This window comes from Nelumbo lutea, chromosome 2, assembly GCF_056320005.1.
Source record: "Nelumbo lutea isolate HS-2025 chromosome 2, American lotus-T2T, whole genome shotgun sequence".
NCBI classification, from domain to species: Eukaryota; Viridiplantae; Streptophyta; class Magnoliopsida; order Proteales; family Nelumbonaceae; genus Nelumbo; species Nelumbo lutea.
The window spans coordinates 41,457,337-41,478,214 of NC_142685.1; the positions used below are offsets into that span (position 1 = coordinate 41,457,337).

General features: G+C 33.2%; 1 protein-coding gene across 3 annotated transcripts; it reads left to right on the top strand.

Moving 5' to 3' along the window:
• Window positions 1-12,550: 12,550 nt before the first annotated feature.
• LOC148870102 (metal tolerance protein A2-like) lies at window positions 12,551-19,874 on the top strand. 3 transcript variants are annotated; one of them, XM_088967360.1, is made up of 3 exons: window positions 12,568-12,784; window positions 12,896-12,943; window positions 18,019-19,874. In XM_088967360.1, the coding sequence occupies exon 3, from the start codon at window positions 18,019-18,021 to the stop codon at window positions 19,384-19,386; it is 1,368 nt and encodes a 455-aa protein (XP_088823486.1). In that variant the 5' UTR covers window positions 12,568-12,784; window positions 12,896-12,943; the 3' UTR covers window positions 19,387-19,874. The 3 variants fall into 3 exon arrangements, with proteins under 3 accessions (XP_088823488.1, XP_088823486.1, XP_088823485.1); XM_088967362.1 differs by lacking the exon at window positions 12,896-12,943 and having other exon boundaries at window positions 12,551-12,784; XM_088967359.1 differs by lacking the exon at window positions 12,896-12,943 and having other exon boundaries at window positions 12,577-12,835.
• Window positions 19,875-20,878: the final 1,004 nt, after the last annotated feature.

A 20,878-nucleotide genomic window follows, 5' to 3' on the forward strand; every position in this document is an offset into this window, starting at 1 on the left:
TGTTTTTAGGGTGATGTTTGGTATCATTTATGTTTTTATTCAGTAAAGGTTTCTCATCTCAGCATTTTCTTTTTTAAATATTTTATATACATCCAAAATGTAAAAAATGAATTTTGGTTTATATGCATATTAGTCATTTGTAAAAGTTATTTTTTGAAACTTTCATAAACGAACAGTCATACGTTTATTCACTGTTTGGATGAAGTGGTGCCTAGTGGCGCCTAATAGAGGTTAGTGACGCCCAGTTGTCATAAACGATTGCAATTATTGCATTTCTTGATTTTTCCAACAAATAAACATTTATTTAATAAACATAAATGGTAACCAAATACATACTATGTAAATGACAAGAAACACCCCCCCCCCATTTGCACATGTCGGTCACATACCTTGGCATGAATTGAACCTGTTTGTCTTTTTGTCTTTCAACAACTTCTTTATTATATACGTGAATAGGAAAACTGGAAAAGGAACGGTTCCTTTTCAGGCTTTGATGTTTCACAAAGAACAAAGGAAAAGGAATGTAGTTTAAGGCCAAGGAAAAAGGTTGCATTTTGAAAAGGATATTTTCATGTTTAACAAAATGTATTTACCATTAGGGTGTCAATAGACTGGTTTTGGACTGGATTCATTTAAATCAAAATCAATTTGGTTGAATTGAATGGACCAACAAGACATATTGAACTAGAATAGTTCAGACTGAATGGTCTAAAGTATAGATTGGACCTGGTCCATTAGTAATGGACTCACATTGGACACACCCCTACTTACCATTATATTCAACTAACCACATCTTTTACTATACAATACAGTGGATGCATCATAAATTTAACCTTTCCATAGGCAAACCAAAGCAGGAGTTTGTTGAACTTCAATAAGGTTAGATTGAATTTCAGTATAATCTTGAATAAGCCAAAGACTGAATCGAACCCCATTCCCATTTAGCTGGAAGTAAACTAGGGCTTCGTTTCTTAGCATAACAGTATAAAATGTATGGAACTTCAAAATTAACTGAAACTTGGAGCAAAAAACAACCAGAATTTGCAATTTTTTCATTTAAACCACTATGCATTTGTGCTGGTGCAAATAAAAACAAAAAAATACAGTATGCCAGGTTGAATCCAAAGCTAGGGTGTCATTATGTTAATAGTGTTGGAAGGATTCCCTAAGGTTTTCCTCACTATTAGGTACAGTCATATAGGCCTAGAGACTAGAGTTTACATTTACATGGTTAACTGATTTTATGCACAGGAAAGTGGGTCAAAGCTCGAGGTCAATCCTGAACGCCAAATAATTAAATGGGCCAGACAAGCGCAGCCCTGATCCTCATAAGTTTGGCCCAGCCTAGAGGCATAATAAGACACCCTATTTGGCCTTTTACGAAATATTAAAATCTCACAAACACAATTAATTTCAACATACCCGTCAAAAAAACCAATTTGAACATACCAATTCAGAAAATTTTAGCTAGAATGAGTTAGGCCTATTGGGGCGATTATTTGGCAAGCACAGTGTGGGCTTGGGCCCATGCAAGCGCTGTCACGGCCACGCACATGATTACATCGAAACAATGTCTTCTGGCCCAAAAAGAGTAAACAAATAGTTACGTGATCTCACTTATACTTCACGTGTACATATTCTGTAAATTTGAGTTTTGAATATCTTATAAAGTTGTAATTCTTGTTAAGCAGAAACCCATGAAATGTCCCATGATTGATGAATTCTTTTGTACTGAACTGAAATAGGGTATTAGGTTGTCTTTGTTTACAATGCAATTTCATTTCTGTATATAAGGTTTTACTCTATATATATTTGTATATGCACTCTTTTCAAAATGAGCCACTATTATAAATGGATGGGAGTGCAAATTGCAAACGAAAATTTTGCACAATAGGCTCAGTTTGGAAGGAGTATAAATACAAATTTGTAGAGCGCAAACCTTATATTTTGTATTATTTTTTATATATTTGCACTGTGTATATTTGTAGTTGTACTCCTTCTAAATTGAGCCATAGGCTATGCTTGATTGCAGTGTAATTTTATTTGTACTAGTATAGATGCATGGGAGTGCAAATGAAAAGAATATAAATTTAGGCTTAATTTTATTTTGGGTTTTACTTTATTCTGTTTCAGGTCTTATTTTACTTCATTTTTACTGTAATCAAGCAAAATAAGGTAAATTTTAAATTAAAAATAAATCACAATTTGCACCAAAATCATTTACACTACCATGATTTTGCATTGGTGCAAATAAATTCACATTGCAACCAAACACAGCCACCAAATTGTTCTACTTTAATTTGCACCACCAAATTTTTGCTTTGGCTTTTAAATTGTTCTACTTTAATTTTTATTTTGCTTTTTAATGCGCTCCAAACAAATAACACGAAACCTATAACAAAATTAAGATAAAATTGGACCTTAACTCATTTGCATTTCCGTACTTCTGCACCAATGCAAATGAAATTGCACCGAAACAAACTATGCCTTATATACATAATTCTCAACGACCACCACATCCATAACTCGAATCCTAAAGTATCCTTACTCTGTAATTATAAACATTAGCAACTTTGTACATTTGATCAGTTTTCCGCTTGATTGAGACTCAAGATCAAAATGGAGAGAGAGAGAGAGAGAGAGAGAGAGAGAGAGAGAGAGAGAGAGATTGGTAGACCCAAGTCTCACATTCCAATCTCTGAAAATGAAGTACTGAATTTGTGGAATGAAGAACAAATGCCTCCAAAACTCAAATACAACAATTGGAACCAATCTAATCGTCTGGTAGGAGGTTACATCACTGAAATTATTGTCAAAACTGCTGCTGATGTAAGGAATATCCTTGAACAGCTCAAGATTCCCAAGAGATCACCTCATTACAGTTAGGTAGTGTTTGGCATGACTATCATTTATGGTGTTGCTGTTGAGTTTAGATCTGCTAGTAACAAACGATACTAGGTACATCGTAATATTGTAACATTATAAGCTTTGTGGTAATGCTTTAGTAAAGGGCTGTTTGGTAACAATCACTTCTGGCGTATAAAAATCTTGCTGCAATTAAGATGTACAGATGAAAGAAGTGTTCTGGAGCTTACTTTTCAATGGGTGATACTACAATACCCCTGTTTGTGGAAAAGTCAAAAAGGTGTTACTTAACAAGATATATGCTAAAAGAGAAAACACAAAACAGTTAGGTTGGACTAATACTTGCTTCCCCAGCCCCACCCCACAACTTTTCAAAGAAAATGTTATTTGGGTGGGGGCGGAATCATATTAAGAGCTGGGAATGAGGATTGTTTTGGCAAGGTGGGAACGGGAATGGAGATTAATAGGAATTTTCGGTCGGGGTCGGGGTTGGGGATGGAGATTGAGGTCCCCACCCCATATTAAACATACTATTATATTATTTATTTTATCTATATATATATATATATATATATATATCAAAATATTATTTATAATTTATAAATTATATTTATTTTAAGTAAATTTATATTAAAATGTTGTTATCTAAAAACATTTTGGAGATTCGGGTTTCCATAAAATCCCCATCGGAAATCGGAGATAGAAGATAAATTTTATTCCCGATGGAGATCAGAAACAAAGATGGGGTTAATTTCAAAATCGGGATTAGGGACAGAGAATATGACCCCCGCACCGTTGCCATTCCTAATATTAATACTTGATCTCAACTCTGACCCGATTTGACTTGTTGAAAGTCCAATTCGGGTCAATCCAATTTGTTTGGTTGGATTCGAATTGGAATAACTTATTTACTTCATTTATTTTGTAGGGTGGGAATATTGGACAATCTTAACCCAATCCGAAGTTAAATAGGATTCATGTTTTCAATCTTAATTTTAAATTCAAACCAAATTTTCTTTTGGATTGCATTTGAGATGAACAATACTTTCCATAAGTGCATTATAGAAAATTTCACCAAGCCTCTATTGTCCATTCCTGGTTCCACCAAACCAATTATTATCGTAAAGAAAAATAATTAGCTACACTTGTGATGTGATTGAGGCTATCCATTTCTACAGTGATATGGTTGTTATTTTTTTTCAAGTTCTCCGTTTTATCGGAAGAAGCTTTTTCTTTTTTGTACTACTAGTAACAGTGTATGTGAACTTTCGATAACACTACTGGTAGATTTGGATTTGGATTTGGATATGGGTTTGTGAACGATATGGCCATGTTCACATTGCGTGAAAAGTGGACACAAGGACGACTCTCAGTATCAGTATCAGCCTTCTGTAGTTTGTTGTCTATTTGTACGTTGCACCCCTCGCTGTCGCTTACTCACTTTGCCCGTTCAAAGTTAATTCAATGGATCGACATAATATTCTAACCTGGCTAGCTAGCTGCAAATACAAGTTATGCAGATTAGAGGAATCGTGCGATGACTAACCAAAGTCATTGGAAACAAATTTATTGCAGAGTAGCCGTCGAACATGGAGTTCGTTGACCACTTGACCCTCAAATCAAATGTGTGTTAGGACTTGGACCGTTAGGCGTGCGTGAAATCACACCCAGGACTGGAAATATTGGGAAAATAAATCTAAGGTGGCGTTTTACGTTATTAATGTTTTTATTTTCATTTATTTTTTAATTTGCCATATCAGTAAAAAAAAATGAAATTTGCTCTTAAATGGTATTTTTATTTTGAGAAGCAGAAAACAAGTTGGTTTTATTTTAAAAAACTATTTATGTTTTCTGAAATCATCCAAATTAATAATGATTCTTAAAACGCTATTATATGATTTATGAAACATGATAACACCTCTTTTTCTTATATGAGTTTTGAAATAAATAACACATATATCAAAAACATATTTTCAATTTTTTCTTTTAAGAACTAATTTGTTTTCAAGTCAGATAGTTTTGATTTGTTTCTGAAACTCTTAACTTGGCCACTTGTACATTTGGTTTAGTGGTTACTTTCATATTATGTTGGGGTGCTCATGGTCCAGTTGGGCTTTTTTTCAAATCAAACCAGTGGTATCGGTTTTCCACCGGTAACCAAAATTGAATTAAAGCCGATTGGTTAACTGGTCAATCGGTTTAGTTAACCAGTGGTTCGATTTATCATTTTTTGGTTTTTCGATTTTCACAATATTATGTATAATTAATATATAATAAATATAAAATATTATATTATATATTATAAATATAATATATATTATGTATTATAAATATATATTTATAATACATAATACATATATACTCATTTATAATATAAATATATATATATATATGTGTGTGTATACGTGTGTATCGGTTGATTTAGTTAACCGTTAATTAGTTGAAACCAAATCAATACCTTCGATTTTTCCAAAATATCGATCCAATCAATTTGATTAACCAAAATTTTTTATTCGGTTTTTCTTTGTCACCCTAATCTCATGTAACATACTAACATGTCACAAACTCACAATAAACAATCTACCTTGCCAACAGGCCCAAGCACAAACATGGTGCTATTTAGAATGGATGATATCTCCAGAACTGTAACTTCAGGCTATTTCTAGTAAGAGAGAAACAGAAAGTTGAGCGAGCTTATCTTTTATCAAACCCAACACAGCTAACCACACAGGGTGTTTGGTTCCATTTACATTTATTCAGTAAATATTTTGTACTTGTGTGACTATAAAACCGAGAAACACATTTAATGAGGGCATTTATGACACATAAGCATCATTAGGCACCGCATCAGCAAAATGCCAATAAATGCCTACTCGTTTTAGGAAGCTCCAAAATGAAGCTTCCTGAAATGGGAAAGGTGCACAGTTTTGCAAACTTCGGCACACAAATGCAATTAATGAGACATTTGCTGACATGGCACCTATGTGGCACCGTCAATAAATGTAAACGGAACCAAACATATACATACTTAAATCAGTGGTTGATATGAACCTCTACAAGTGAATGGATCTAACCTTCAAAAGCTTTAATGTTCAAACTTATCAAGAGGCCTACATATTTGGACGGTTTAGATACAAGGGACCAACATATCAAGCCTTTAAAGTCCATCCGTTTGTATGATTGAACTTAGTATTATTTTTGTTTTTGCTATTTTGGAGTACAAATGTATTAGATTATGATCCAATCCTATTTGGTCGAATTTGGATCACTCTTGTTTGGATCTTTGAATTAGATTCAGATCACCCCTATCCGATCCGTGAAGATCCAATCCGATATATACTATATACTTATAAATATAAATATATATAATGCATATATATGCTAGTTTTTTATTTATAAATATTTTTTATATTATATTTTTATAAATTTGTTATATTATTTATTTTTTTATAAAAATATGTATATATGAAAATAATTAAAAATACTTGTATTTTTTGTTTTTACTTTATATAAATTAGTATATTTTATTTTTCTTTTAATAATTTATTATTTTTAAAGAAAATAAGTCAGATATCGAATCAAATATGAAAATCCGATTTACCAATAAGATTCAAATTCAAATCAAGTCCTATCAAATCCGATCAGATCTGACACTGTCCTACTGCTATTATTAACTTGTCATCACTAGGGATCGAACCCAGGAGTATGCATATATATGGTGTAAAAATATCACGTAAGGAAGGTCAAGTATGCTTAGGTTATTTTAATTTATTTTATTTTATTTTTGCTTCATAGTCGATTTAATTCAAGGCAGGTTCTTAACCCAAGCCCAACCTGAGTTTAGGTTAAAGTTTTACATCTAGACCCTAAGGTCAAGTATGTTCCACAGTTTTGTAATGTAATTTTTTTTTTTTATCAATTTGTTCAGAACACACCACACCTATGGCTATGGGTTATTCATTTGAGGGTTTTATTCCACAGTTTTAGACCATCCACAGATGGTTGTGATCCACAAAATATCACATTTGTTGATGACAAGCCACACCACATTTGAAAAACAATCAATGGAGATTGTTTTTAGTACCATTCTTGTTTGTACTTGAAATATTTTGAGTTAATCAGTACAAAATGATGAACACTTTAACTATAAAATGCATGCGTAGGATTAATCATGAGATTTATAATTGAAATTTTAAATAGAAATAACAATTTATATCGATCAACCTAAAAGTTCCAAATACATCTCAGGTATGATGTAATTTAAATCACGTGATCATTTTAATCATGGTTTTGACTATGATATGAAAAAGATATGATATCTGAAAAACTTTTGACCAATCAACTGGAATCATAAACGTGGTAGCCAATCAGATATTATTTATCAAAATTCATGAGTGGGTTTTTGATTAATCAAAATTCTTTCCATACCATATGTTTTTTGCATCATAGTTTTTCCCTTTAATCATACCAAATGGAAGAATAGGTTGCAAGTGTGCCGTACAACAATATGTGTAATGACAAAATTTGCCTTACAAGGACTGAGTGGGTTTCCTTCCTTTCTTTCTTGGTTGTTGTTGTTATGGTGGACCATCCTTTTTATCTACCTTTTATTGGAATTTATGCCAAGAGAATATATTATAGTGACGAGAAGGACCATTCTTATTATGGTTAGTTATATAAGAATGTTTACGCTCTCTAATTCTAACGTTAGAACTTAGGTTCATTTCAATTTCAACCAGCCTCTCACAGTTTCTTACTTACTTAGCCTGTATATGTTAGAACTAGCTATTACCATAATACCTTCTATGGGAAGATTTCAATAAGAAATTTCTAATAAAGCTTCTCGTTGATTTGCAACTGCCCAAGAATGCCACATATTAGTAAATTTCATTTTCATGAGCACCCGAGACTGTTGTCATTTATTGTAATGGCCGGAGTTTATAGCATTTAGAAAAAAAGAAAAATTAAAAAAAAAAGTAAAAAGAACTATATATGTATGGCAACCTTGCTTAGTTTTGGAATTTAATGGGATGAGAGAAGATGTTACAAATATTGACTATTAGAGAGAGAGAGGGGGGAGAGAGATCTTATTGGTGAGAGCAATAATAAATTTATTACAAACAATTAAGACTATAGATGTTTTTTTTTTCTATTTTAACCTCTTATATTTTCGATGATTTAATTTAAAAAATAACTAAACACATGTATGAGAAATGAAAGGAGGAAGAGGTTTGTGTGACCATTATGGTGAGAGGACCCCTCCCCTCCCCTCTATGATTTGTGATCAGGTGGGGTGCCAAACCCACATCAAACTCGATCAACAAACAAAGACCCACTCCAATTGGGGCAATGCAAGTTGGAGCCCCAACAAGGACAAGTAAGATTGCCACCTCTATATAATTTAGATGGTTGGATCTACCCAAGACTAATTATAAACATTGACCTCAAGTCCAAACCTAAACCAAGGTTAAATGCCAAGCTTTTCAACCTAGGCTTAGGTGGGTTGTTCAGGTTTGAAAATCCTTTTATCCTTTTTTTTATTTATCTTTTTATATTTTTATTTGTGAGATACGATTCTTCAACTCTTTGTTTATTTCACCTTTTCCTCTCATATCATAATTACCTAAATCATCAGCATCATCCATGCCTTATCCTAACTATATGGGGTGGGCGGGCTACATGAATCAATCCTAATTCACCAATCCATTCTATTTAAATCCATATTTGAAGTTAAACTATTAGTGCTTAAATCATTTTTTACTATTTCTACTTATGTCCTTTTTTGTCTATCCGAGCTCTTCTAGCCCTTTCAATGTGTAACAAAACACTTCTTTTAACTGATGGAGTTGGTGGTCTTTTATGCACGTGCCTAAACCATTTTAGTCTATTCTTTTTATCACCTATTAGAGCTACTCCTAGGTTCTTATGGATAACTTCATTCTTAATGCTACCCTTTTTAGTTTTTCCACTCATCCATCTTGCTTTTCGTATTTCTGCCACATTCATTCTCTAGACAAATTGTTTCTTGGCTGCCTGAAATTATGCTCCATACAACATATCTGGCCTCACAACTGTTTTATAGAATTTCCCTTTTAGTCTAAGTGGTATTCACACTATCACATTAAAGTCCAAATGCACCCCTCCATTTTGTCCATCATTCTCTAATTCTTTGGGTGATATCCTCCTTAATCTCTCCCTTGTTATGAATTACTAAATCAAGGTATAGAAAATAGTTACATTGAGTTATCTCTTGGTTTCCAATCATAAGTGTATGTTAATTTACACTCCTTTTAATACTAAATTTACATGGCATATACTTTGTTTTAGTCTTATTTTAAAACCTCTTGTTTCTAAAGCATTTGTTCATAAACTTAATTTTACATTTAGTCCTTCATTAGTTTCATCAATTAAAATAATGTCATCCAGAAACAACATGCATCGTGGAACTTCCTCTTGAATATATTTAATTAATTCATCTAAGATTAGTGCAAATAGATAAGGGCAAACAGTAAAATTTGAAATCTTTCCCATCTGTGTTCTCTCATACATATCCTTAATTAAACTAGTAAGCATGCACATGCAAAAATTCTAGATGATGATAATAATAGTAGAATATATCCAAAATTTTCTATAAACTTGTATGCATCTTTTTTGTTTTTATATTTTATAATTTTTATTATTAATTGGATGTGCATTGCAAAATCCAAATCTGATTACATAAACACCTCATCTAAATATGTGATAATCGAATTGAGTTGTAAAGTTTCAAGTATCATTGACAAAACTACCTACTTGGTAGGGATACAAATAGATTGGATGAGATTTGAATCAAGGTATATCCGAATCTGATCCAATACTATTAATAGCATATTCGATCACATCTCATAAAAATGGATTTGAATACAAATTTGATGAGAAAATCAGATATTTGGATCTGATGTGTTCCAATTTAATTTTAAAAAATAATAAAATATTAAAAGAAAATTAAAATATAACAATTTAAATAAAGAAAAAAATGCAAGTATTTTTTCAACTATTTTCATCATATATATACATTTGTTATAAAAAATAAATAATATAACAAAATTACAAACATGCAACATAAATAATATGTTTATAAATAAATAAATAGCATACTTATATATGATAGGGAGTGATCCAAATTTGATCCAATTTTTTTATCGAACCTTATTATCCAACCTGATCTAATTCGAAGATTTGGACTAGGGATATCCGAATTCAACAAAAAGGATCAGATCATGATCCAATCCATTTGCACACATACTGCTTTGATAGATTCTTCATTTTGTAATGTTTTATTTTTTGGTGCATCTTTTTTTTTGTTCATTTATCAAAAAAAGTGTAAGATTTAAATAGAGTGAATTGAATGTGGTGAAAAGTAATAGTTCAATTTACAATTTAAACCTCACAATTAAATTGGAAATTAATTCAGAAATGAGTATTTTAATCAAAAGAAAATTCTGCAATCTTATTCATATTTATTTATATTTTAAAAATTTTATTACCTAACTATGACTTCTTGGATTGATCAATTTGATTTGGATGGTTGAATTGCTTAATCACCACTTAGATAAAGAATGGTTTTGTTTTTGAGTCAAATTTGAATCTATGGATTTATACTGTTAAAAATATTAACATAGATCTAATTAATAGCATTTATTAGTGAAAAATAACTTAAAAATATATAAGAGAAAATGGGATTTAATACCTCAAGTAGTTAAGTATAAGACTTAACTACATGAAATTAAATGAGGTGGAAAGTAATAATTAAAGTTACATTTTCAACTCTTACAATTAGAGATGAATTAAATACACAAATATGGGTATTTTAGTAGCCATTGAAGCTAACATTAAAGTTATAATAAAGTGACTTGTATACTCTTTCTCAAACAAAGAAATAGAGGGTAATTTTGGTCCAAAAACCTTTCACACTACATTCACATTTTTGTATATAATAAAAATCTATATACCTATTTTGGACCCCCTTTCTATATCAACGAACATCATATGAGGATCTTTCTTCTCCTCTCTAAATTTTCTATCAATCGTCTCAAAAAAAATATAGCTTCCATGGTTGGTCACCCTAGCATACAGTCAAATTGGTTCTTTGATACATTTGTTTCAAACCATATTTTTTATTCAATTATTTTCTCCTAGAGTTTTATAGTATAACTTATAAGTTTAATCCATTGATAATTATTAGAACTTTGTATATCACCCTTATTCCTAACAATAGGCACCATATTATTTCTCTAATCATCAGACATTTTTCTTTCTTTCGTCATCTTATTAAATAGCTTGATTAGTCATAAGAAGAATACCCAAGCTATTTAATAAGATAGTGAAAAAAGATGCTTAATGATTGGAGCAACAATAACATGATGTTTATATTTATAATATTCATAATTACCTGAATAGTATAAAAATTGTTGAATAACATTTTATGACTACATCTTTTATGAATTAATATGCACATAAAACCATTGTCTAGAATCTCCTACCAAATTTTTATTTAACCGCATGCATTGCATGAATTTAGTTGCTAGTTTTTATTAGCATTTGAATAAATTTGATGATTATTTAAAAAATGGTTTTTATGCTTAAAAAACAAAATTGGTAAAAAAAAAACAAGAATTTTACTTTGGTTTTTATCTGAAACTCACTCTCATGCACTTTTCCCGGATTCTCAATTTTACCCTTACTTTTTACATTTTAGATGCATCTAGAGACCCCTCGTGTCAATCAACCAAGGGTTTGTAGAAGATTATCATAATAGGTACCCCTCTATATTAAAAGAATCTCAAAAAAGAGTTAGGGCTTTAGGTCGACTATCAAATAAGAATTATTTTTATCCATAAAAAAGGCCATTTACTAGAACACACCCTATAGTTCTACAGATTTATTTAAACCTATTTTATAGTTTGCATTTTATTAAAATATCTCTTATATTATGCAACCCATTTATTTAATCAACCTTTCATTAAGAACTATTTGTTTTTTCCATTTGAAAATGTTTATGGGCATGGACCCATGGTTGTTTATTCCAAAATACTCCTAAACTGAGTGAAAAATGTTTAAGAGTATGGATTCATGGTTGTTTATTCCACTATTTTCAAAATCGGACTGCACTAGACGGACGGACCAGAAAAACCGGGAATAGGTCACCTGATCGATTTTGTTTTCCTCCAAAATTGCTTTTTCCCTCAAAACTGTTGATTTTGGTCAACAAACCGCTGAATTGACCAGTTAACCGTTCGAACGGTTTTGACCATTTTCCAATTTTTTATTTTTTTTGTCAAAACGAGCAGGTCGTTTGGGTCGAACGATCAGACCATTCGAACTGATAACCAGACCCCTAACCGGTTCTCAATCACTGATTCGTTTTTCAAAACCATGGTTTATTCCAAAAGTTCAACACTTTTTGAATTGAAAACAAAATTGACCAAATAGAGAAAAATAGAATGATTGTCCATGTTTTACTAGCAACAAAAATGAGATTTTTGTTTTTAATTTTTTTTATTAAATTTATTTAAATGGATATTAGGGCTAAAATTATCATCTTCTATTTTTATTTAATGAAAGATTAAGTAAATTGATTGCAACTATAAAAATGTTTTAATAAAATAAAAACTATAAGGTACGTTTTACCAAATCGATTGATGTATTTTAGTAAATGACAAAAAAGATTTTGCTTTCGTGTTATCTAAAGCAGGAAATAATTCGCACCAAGTCCCAAACGCTTCCGACGATTTTGGACGTTCCATGGTCTCCGGTTCTGATTTAAAGATCATCTATTCATCTCCGACTCCAAAATCAGATTCCGCTCCTGCGTTGCCTTATATCTCAATATGTTATCATCCGCGATGGTCTGACACTGATTCAGAGAGATAGGGAGAGAGTGAGTGTCTGAATTTCTGAATGTCTGATCATAGAGAAAATCTTCAACTTGGTATGTATGCCAAGTTGTTCTTGCAATTATGTTCCATCTCAAAGATCATTGTTCTTGCAGTTATTATAATATAACATTAAGAAAGAGGATAATAAAACCAGTCTTCAGGTATGTATGCCATATTCATCCTTTTCCTTTTCCTTTGTTTTTTTTTTTTTTTTTTATTCTGAGTCTATCTTCAATTCAGTCTATATATTATTATTATTATTATTATTATCACTGGTCTGCTAGGGTTTGTATGTATTTTATTCTCTATTGTTTCCTTGTGACATGTCAGTTTTGTTTTTCGGGTAGTTAATAAATTTCCTTGTTTATTATAATATTGGCTAAGTTGAACAGTAAAATCGGGTACAAAAGTGATGAATTAGGTCTTAGTTGCGCCTGAATCTGAAACAACCTCACCTTTGGTCATATCTTATCCCGAAGGGATTGAATCCAGGTAAACGACAATAGCTTCAGCCTGTATATTAAGCTATTGGACATTTTGGATCAAGACTGAACAGTTGAAGGGGTTATTTTCTTTTCTAGGCATAAGCATGTAAATGCAAAACTTAGAGACTGCAATTTGTTATAGGTAAGTTGGTAGAAAATGTATAGTAACACTATGCAAGTTTGGAAAATTTGTTTGACCCACTTGGCGTAATAAAACAATCCACTTCATCAATTTGAGAGTCCATTAGCACACTTACTTCACTAAACAGGTTTATCAATTTTCATCTCAGGGTGTATATATATATATACTGTTTTATCATTAAATACTTGTCTAGTTGTAATTATTATGAATTAGCTCCTTGTGGACTGTTGTTTGTTGCTTAGTTTACCATATGCGTTTATAGTGTTTCTTGAGACACTTATTTTTTATCAACACTACCAAAGCAGGGGGTGGGAAGGGATCGTTTATTTTGGGCTGTATTGTAATTATGTTTTCTGTCTTTGGGAGAGTTAAGAGAGTTTATCTCTCCCTTTATCACCTTTGTACTCTCTCTATATTAATCTAATAAACCGGTTTCGGTTATTCATCAAAAAAAAAAAAAATCTACTCTATTCTACTGTGTAAAGTTGGATTTCAATTGATAAAACTTATGTTGCAAAGTTTCGGAAGTTCCCTCTTATCTGTATATTTATCAGTCATTTCCTCATCCGTTACCTCACTAATTTGGTCTACCCATTCCTAAACCCAAGTTCAGTTATTTTACAGTCTTCGGTCTTTAATATATGTACTTTTGTGATTTGATTTACTAAACAAAGAGAACCAACAAATATTTCAGTTCACTGTTTAAAAGTGGCACTGAATTTGAGTTTTGGTTGAGTTACTGGTATTTAATCACTAAATTTGATGATTTTTAGAAAAGTATAATTCTTCCCTTAATTGCCACTGCTTACAATTTGCAAACTGGAGAGTTCTTATTGCAAAATCAGCAACCTCATATTTAGCTACATATGCCCTATTCATTCCTTCAATAGATTGATAGGGCTGGGTTTCTCTTGCATATATTGTATTTTAGCTCCATTTGTTCCATATGGAATTCGGCCCTTTCTAATAGTGTTAGTTGTTCAAGTCTAAATCAGATTAGTTGCATTCTGTAATCTGATCCAAAGTGATGTTTTTGCTTTGAGTTGGTTCTTGCATATCTTTGATCTCTGTTATTTACTGTCTTTACAGACTTCAATGTTTTAGATTGCCACACTTCATCATATTTACATGTTTTCTATACCTGGAAAACTGATACATCAACAATACTATGAGGCCCCGTTTAGCACATCTTTCCCGTCTTTTGGCTGTTTAAAAGCCTGGCAGACCGCACCGCGGTCTTTTTTTCTGTTTGGTTCATAACATATCTAGCTGCCAGAAGTCGGTGCGCCGAAAAGACGCGAGAAGCCCATTTTGGGCTGATTTCAGGAAAAGATGCGCGGTAGCCAAACTAGCTTTGGGCTGCTCAGATCTTCATGCAAAAGCTCAATGCGTATTTTGACCGTCAGAGCTACCAGAAGATCTTCCAAAAGACTTGCCAAACGGCCCCTGAATTTTTCTGGACAGTGGGTTTCCCCATTGGGAGTGAAATCCTTGTCTACTTTATAAGGTGGGTCTTCAGAAGGAAGTAATGAATTTTCATTGAGAATTTACTAGTTTCACAAAATTTATAGATGGGGAGGGATCTTACGTTTGATTTTGGGAGGATGGTGGATGAGGGAGGGGATAAACTATGTGATCCGTGTCCATGATTATGCAGACTCAACTCCAAAGACATTATGGTAATACGATGTTTTGAAGTTAAGATAGAGGAATATGGTTCCCTCTTAAGTTTGGAGCTACTATAATTGACCTTTTCAGATCTGTATGTTATTGGTGGAAGATGTGTTCCAATGGGAGGTTCATGGTAAAACATTTTATGAAGGCATTACTAAAAAAAAAAAAAATCAGTTGGCTGCATTGCCCACATCCAGAATTTAATTTCTCACTTGGCAGCAAACCCATACTTGTGATTTCAATAAGGTGTCAGTTACCCACCTCTTCTTAGTCCTTACACTGTAGCAAGGTGGTTTTTGTTGAACATATTTCTTTGTTCTAGTTCACCAACAAATGTTCAGCCCCTCTTTCCCTTATGAAATTTGCTGTTGGTGGCTTCTGAAGAGATCCTAGGACAAAGATATTCTACAGCGTGATCCTTTTTTGTTGTTTGCTTGGGGATTTGGAGGGAATGGAGTAGACAAATCTTTGATAGGAAGAGATGCCTTCTTGGATGTTATATTATATGCAGATATTGGACCTCTTATCCCAAAATGGATATCAACATCATCAGACTTTCAAGATGTTGATAGATCATCTTTCGGTAGCAGTTTTGTTGAATGCCTTGGACATTATTGAAACTTATGCATAAGCTGTCTACGGTCTTGTGCATTTGTAGAAGTCTCACTGTGGGTGGGACTTCTAATTTTGCTTTAGTATTATCTCAATACCCTCTTTTTACTATAATGATTTACCTTTTCTTTTTTTTCTAATAAATTTCTCTCTACCTTTTACTACGCAAAAAGAAAAAGAATCTGCAATTATGACGGCTGCACTTTTAGCAATACATTTGGTTGACTATAGTGTATGGGTGAAGATTAGAGTATGAATTGCAGATTCTTTCCATTGTTATAGTGCCACCTTGCAAAAAAACTTCATTCCGTTCAATTGAAGGAAAATCTTCAAATACAATCAGATGGGGCAAAGTCTTTTTAAGAGGTCTATGGAGATTATCTTACATGCTTAAAGAGATTAGATTTTTTTTTTTTTTTTGTTGTTGATCGGTAACATGGGGTTTTACAGAAAAAAAAAAAAAAAGAGGCTTTCTTGATTATATAAAAGAATGATATGTATGCACACTGTTTTCCAGAAAACCAATACAACCCTTAGCTTAGGCTTTCAGCTAGCTGCCTACCACTTTCCCATTTTCTTTCCCTTATATTTGACCCCAAAAGAGTTGTTCCCTAATTGCCCCTTGTTTATTGTGCTTCATCCAACTAACCCCCACCTTAAAATCCCCTTCAACCACTAGATTCCTGTAGTTCAATGATTTTCCCTGCCTCAAGGCATGTAGCACGGTTACTAACTCAGCTCATCTAGTCCCCATCTCCCAATGGTCCAGGGAAAATGTTTAGAAGTGTTCCCATTTCATTTCTAAACACTTAACACTCCTGATGGTCCTCTGTTGCCCAGACTACATAGGTCAAAGTTTAGTAACTAATAACGTTTCCATAAAATTCTAATTTAGCCTACAGAGGGGTGCCACCAGATGAGTATTTTAACTAGGTATTTATTAATTTAAATTACAAAATACCTGTAAAAAATGGGCTTATTTTAGACATTGTCAAGGGCTCCTGGACTGGGTTTATCAATCTCTTGGACTGGAATTTGCCCCATGAGTAGAGGGTAGAAAAGGGGTCATGTGGGGTTTTGGGGCCCAACAGTTTTGCTACATGGTAGACTTTTTTCTTAGATGACTCAACTAGTAAACTTGTTTTGCATGGAAAGATCCAAGATTTCTCTAGGTATAGATAGTGGTTTCTTTTCAAAGTATGTACCTATTCCTCACTTTGCTTGCTTAGATCCACTATTTATCTAGAATCTCCCAGGTACATATTGAAACAGATCCTGGTCAGCATGCTACAGTTGTCTTTTACAGATGATAATTCTCAGCCCTTCTCTTTCTTGGATTACTTGTATGTTTGTAATCTAGACATTTAATGGCTAAGATGTAGATGTTTGGCTTACTAGCATGAATCCTCCAAGAAAATTGAGGAAATATAAGTTTCTTCCTGCAATCAAGTTTTTAGTTTAACAAACTTTAGAGATTTGAATTAATCTCTGTAATAGGACACATTATTGCAACTTCTATGGAATGATTCCAGTGATTGGTTCCCGTGGCTCTGCTAATGAGAATCAAGTTACAATATGGAAGAATCAGCAGAATCATTTTCTTTTCTTTTTCTTGTCTTTCTCCCTTCTTTTGTGTGTGGGATGGGGTCTTCATCCTTGGGTGATTTGCACTTTGCAGAGACAAAAAGAGTCTAGCTTTATAAAAGAATCATATTTGCTCCCTCATCCTTCCAATTCTTTATTTATTTTTTATTTTTTTGATGAATGAATAAGTAGTTTTATTAAAGATATTAAAGAGAACAAAAGAGAGTACAATCCTTCCAATTCTTTCATTGAGAAACAGAATCATACTATTTACCAAAAACGGCAGAGTTTTATCTAAATGCCACTACAGCCCTACTAATTCTTGTTTAAAGTTTGAAGAGCTTTAGAAGAAATAAATGTATCTAATGAAAAAAATCAATTAAAGAAATAACTTGGGACCAAGTTTTTGATGCAAGATTGGTTGCTATATGTTGGTTTTGAACATTTTAAATATAATAATTGTCTGCACGTTCTGAACTTTTACCTTTTCTCTACTGGTGGTTCCTAATATGTTATGTTGTTATTTAGTTTCTTGACTGGTATATTATTGATCAATTGTTGTTGTTTGATTCTATTGTTAGAACACAATTGACAGTCTTACCTATGATGAAATAGAAAACTTGTTCTGAGATATCACCGTGCAGTACCTGGCATAGACTCGTATGTTTTCTATCACGTGCATAAGAGCATCAATATATATTCACGTTTTTTACTTTACATTGATGGTGTAAATTTTCAGATGGAAGTAAAAAATCCACAACACAACCAGATTCTTGATATTTGTAGAGCCATGCCTGCTAGAGAGCCAAGCTTAGGAGGGAGTAAGAATTGTGGGGCAGCAGCATGTGGATTCTCTGATGCTAGAACCAGCTCCAAGGATGCCAGAGAGAGATCTGCTTCCATGAAAAAGCTTTTCATAGCAGTTATACTCTGCGTCATCTTTATGAGTGCAGAAGTAGTTGGTGGTATTAAAGCTAACAGTCTAGCAATCTTAACTGATGCAGCACATCTGCTTTCGGATGTTGCAGCTTTTGCCATATCTTTGTTTTCATTGTGGGCATCAGGTTGGGAAGCAAATCCACGTCAATCTTATGGCTTCTTCAGGATTGAAATCCTTGGTGCTTTAGTTTCCATCCAGTTGATATGGCTTCTTACCGGGATACTAGTTTATGAAGCCATTGCTAGGATCATACATGACACTGGTGAAGTTCGGGGCTCCCTAATGTTCTTTGTTGCTGCTTTTGGTTTGCTGGTTAACATTATCATGGCTATTTTGTTGGGTCATGATCATGATCATAGCCATGGAGGGCATGATCATGGCCATGGTGAACATGGTCATGGTCATGGCCATGCGGTAAGCATTATTACAAATCACCAACGTGCGGGACAAGGCATACATCAAAGCGAACATGGTCACTTTCATGAAGTGGATGATTCCGAACCTCTGCTTGATAATTATTCTATGGATGATCATGGCCACGGTGAACATATTCATAGTCATGGTCATGGCCATGCGATAAGCAGTATTGCAAATTGCCGACACGGGGGGCAAGACATACATCAAAGTGAGCATAACCACCCTCATGAAGTTGATGACTCTGAACCTCTGATTGTTGATAATTATAATGTGGATGTACATAGAGCCAACACAGGTCAGAAACAGAAGCGGCAGAATATCAATGTCCAGGGGGCTTATCTTCACGTACTAGGGGACTCCATCCAGAGTATTGGGGTGATGGTAGGAGGAGAAATCATCTGGTACAAACCTCAGTGGAAGATCATTGATTTAATATGCACCCTCCTGTTCTCAGTAATTGTGCTCGGTACAACAATCAAGATGCTGCGTAATGTTCTGGAGGTTTTGATGGAGAGCACGCCAAGAGAGATTGACGCAACGATGCTTGAAAAGGGTCTCTGTGAGATGGAGGAGGTGGTGGCAATTCATGAGCTGCACATATGGGCCATCACTGTAGGGAAAATCCTGTTGGCTTGCCATGTCAAGATCAAGAAAGATGCAGATGCAGATATGGTGCTGGATAAAGTGATAGACTATATAAGGAGGAAATATAATATCAGCCATGTGACCATACAGATAGAGCGTGATTAGGAGATCGATGGGGTGATGGATTCAGATATTCTCCAGTTATTTCATGTCGTAATATGTATCAGTTAGATTCATATAATCACATGCAAATTGGAACTCAGGATCCATACGTCAATCACCCCTCACTCCCTCTCTCCCCAAAATTCCAAAGGCTGCATTGGGTAGGACTTGAGACTTAAGAGTGCAAAAGTGAATGCACTGATATGAATGCAAATTTGTTCAAATAGAAAGGATGCAAACCCAGTATAGTTTTGCACTCATAAATTTAGGCTCTTGTTTAGTTGTGATAGGTCCAAATACAAATTTAAAGGCTAGAATCAAATTATCTTTTACATTGACCAACTTTAAGTGTAAAAGCAGTTGAAAAAATATTACTTTCATTTTTTAACACAAAAATGTATTCTTGCCAAATGGCTTCAAACTGAATCTATGTGCAAACTTGTTTCGGTTTTGCATAATAATAATTAAGCATGGTAGGTTGAAGGTTCTTACGTTTTGATTCATATCGATTTTATATTCATTCATTTTGGGGCTGAGGTGCATGCCACTATTAGTGGGTTTCTGGATCCAGTGTAAAAAATAAACTTATAATAATTATTTAGTATACATGATACCAGAAGAACTTTTACCAATCAAATCACCTCCTAAATGTTGATGAATACCATGATACCGGTTGATTGGCTGTTAGTTTTTCTGATCTCATGTCTTTCAGGTATCATAGTCCAACCATTTATATTATTAAACTACAACAGGTCATACATTTGTGTATCTGATATATTATTTAGTTTTAGATGCATAATTCATATTAAATTATTAATTTACAGTAGTCATTGTTTTATAAAACGCAAGCCTTGAGGCATAAGGTGTACACCTTGATTCAAAATGCACAAATTTTGCTTCAAAGCTTAAGTCTTTGTCGGAATGAGATGTAGAAGTGTTTCAATAATTATAAGCCAGATAAAAAAGGAGTAAAAATGAAAAACAAATAGGGCAAATCATGTTTTAGAGGGTGTTTGGTTCCGTTTACATTTATGGGTGTCATTTATTTGTGCTTTTTCATTTTAAATGTTTATTTATACTTTTTCATTTTAAACGCTTTTTGTTTTTGTTGTTTGGTTGGGTTTCACTTTAAACGTTTTTTATTCTCCACTTCAGATTAATACCCATTACAGTGTGGCACATCAGCATTTGGTTTCAAGAAACATTGGGGCGTTGGGGGAAATAAGAATTTGGCATTTCCCCAAATTCTCCACGCACAAAAATCAAAGCATTTCAGTTTTTTACCGTTTATTTGATAAATGGTGAAACTAAACAATTGTTTCATTTTGCTTAATATGCAATAAACGCCAACGCCTATGTGGCACTGATGTGGTAGCGTTTTTTCAATAAATGCCCTCGGAACCAAATACATACTTATTAGTTTCTCTTAGTGTTTTAGGAGAGTTTGTTGCAAGAAGGACCATCAAATTCTTAGTTTCTCTTGGATAAATCAAGT

Excerpts from the sequence above, each read along its gene's own strand:
- LOC148870102 (XM_088967362.1), top strand. The coding sequence starts at position 18,019 with ATGGAAGTAAAAAATCCACAACACAACCAGATTCTTGATATTTGTAGA.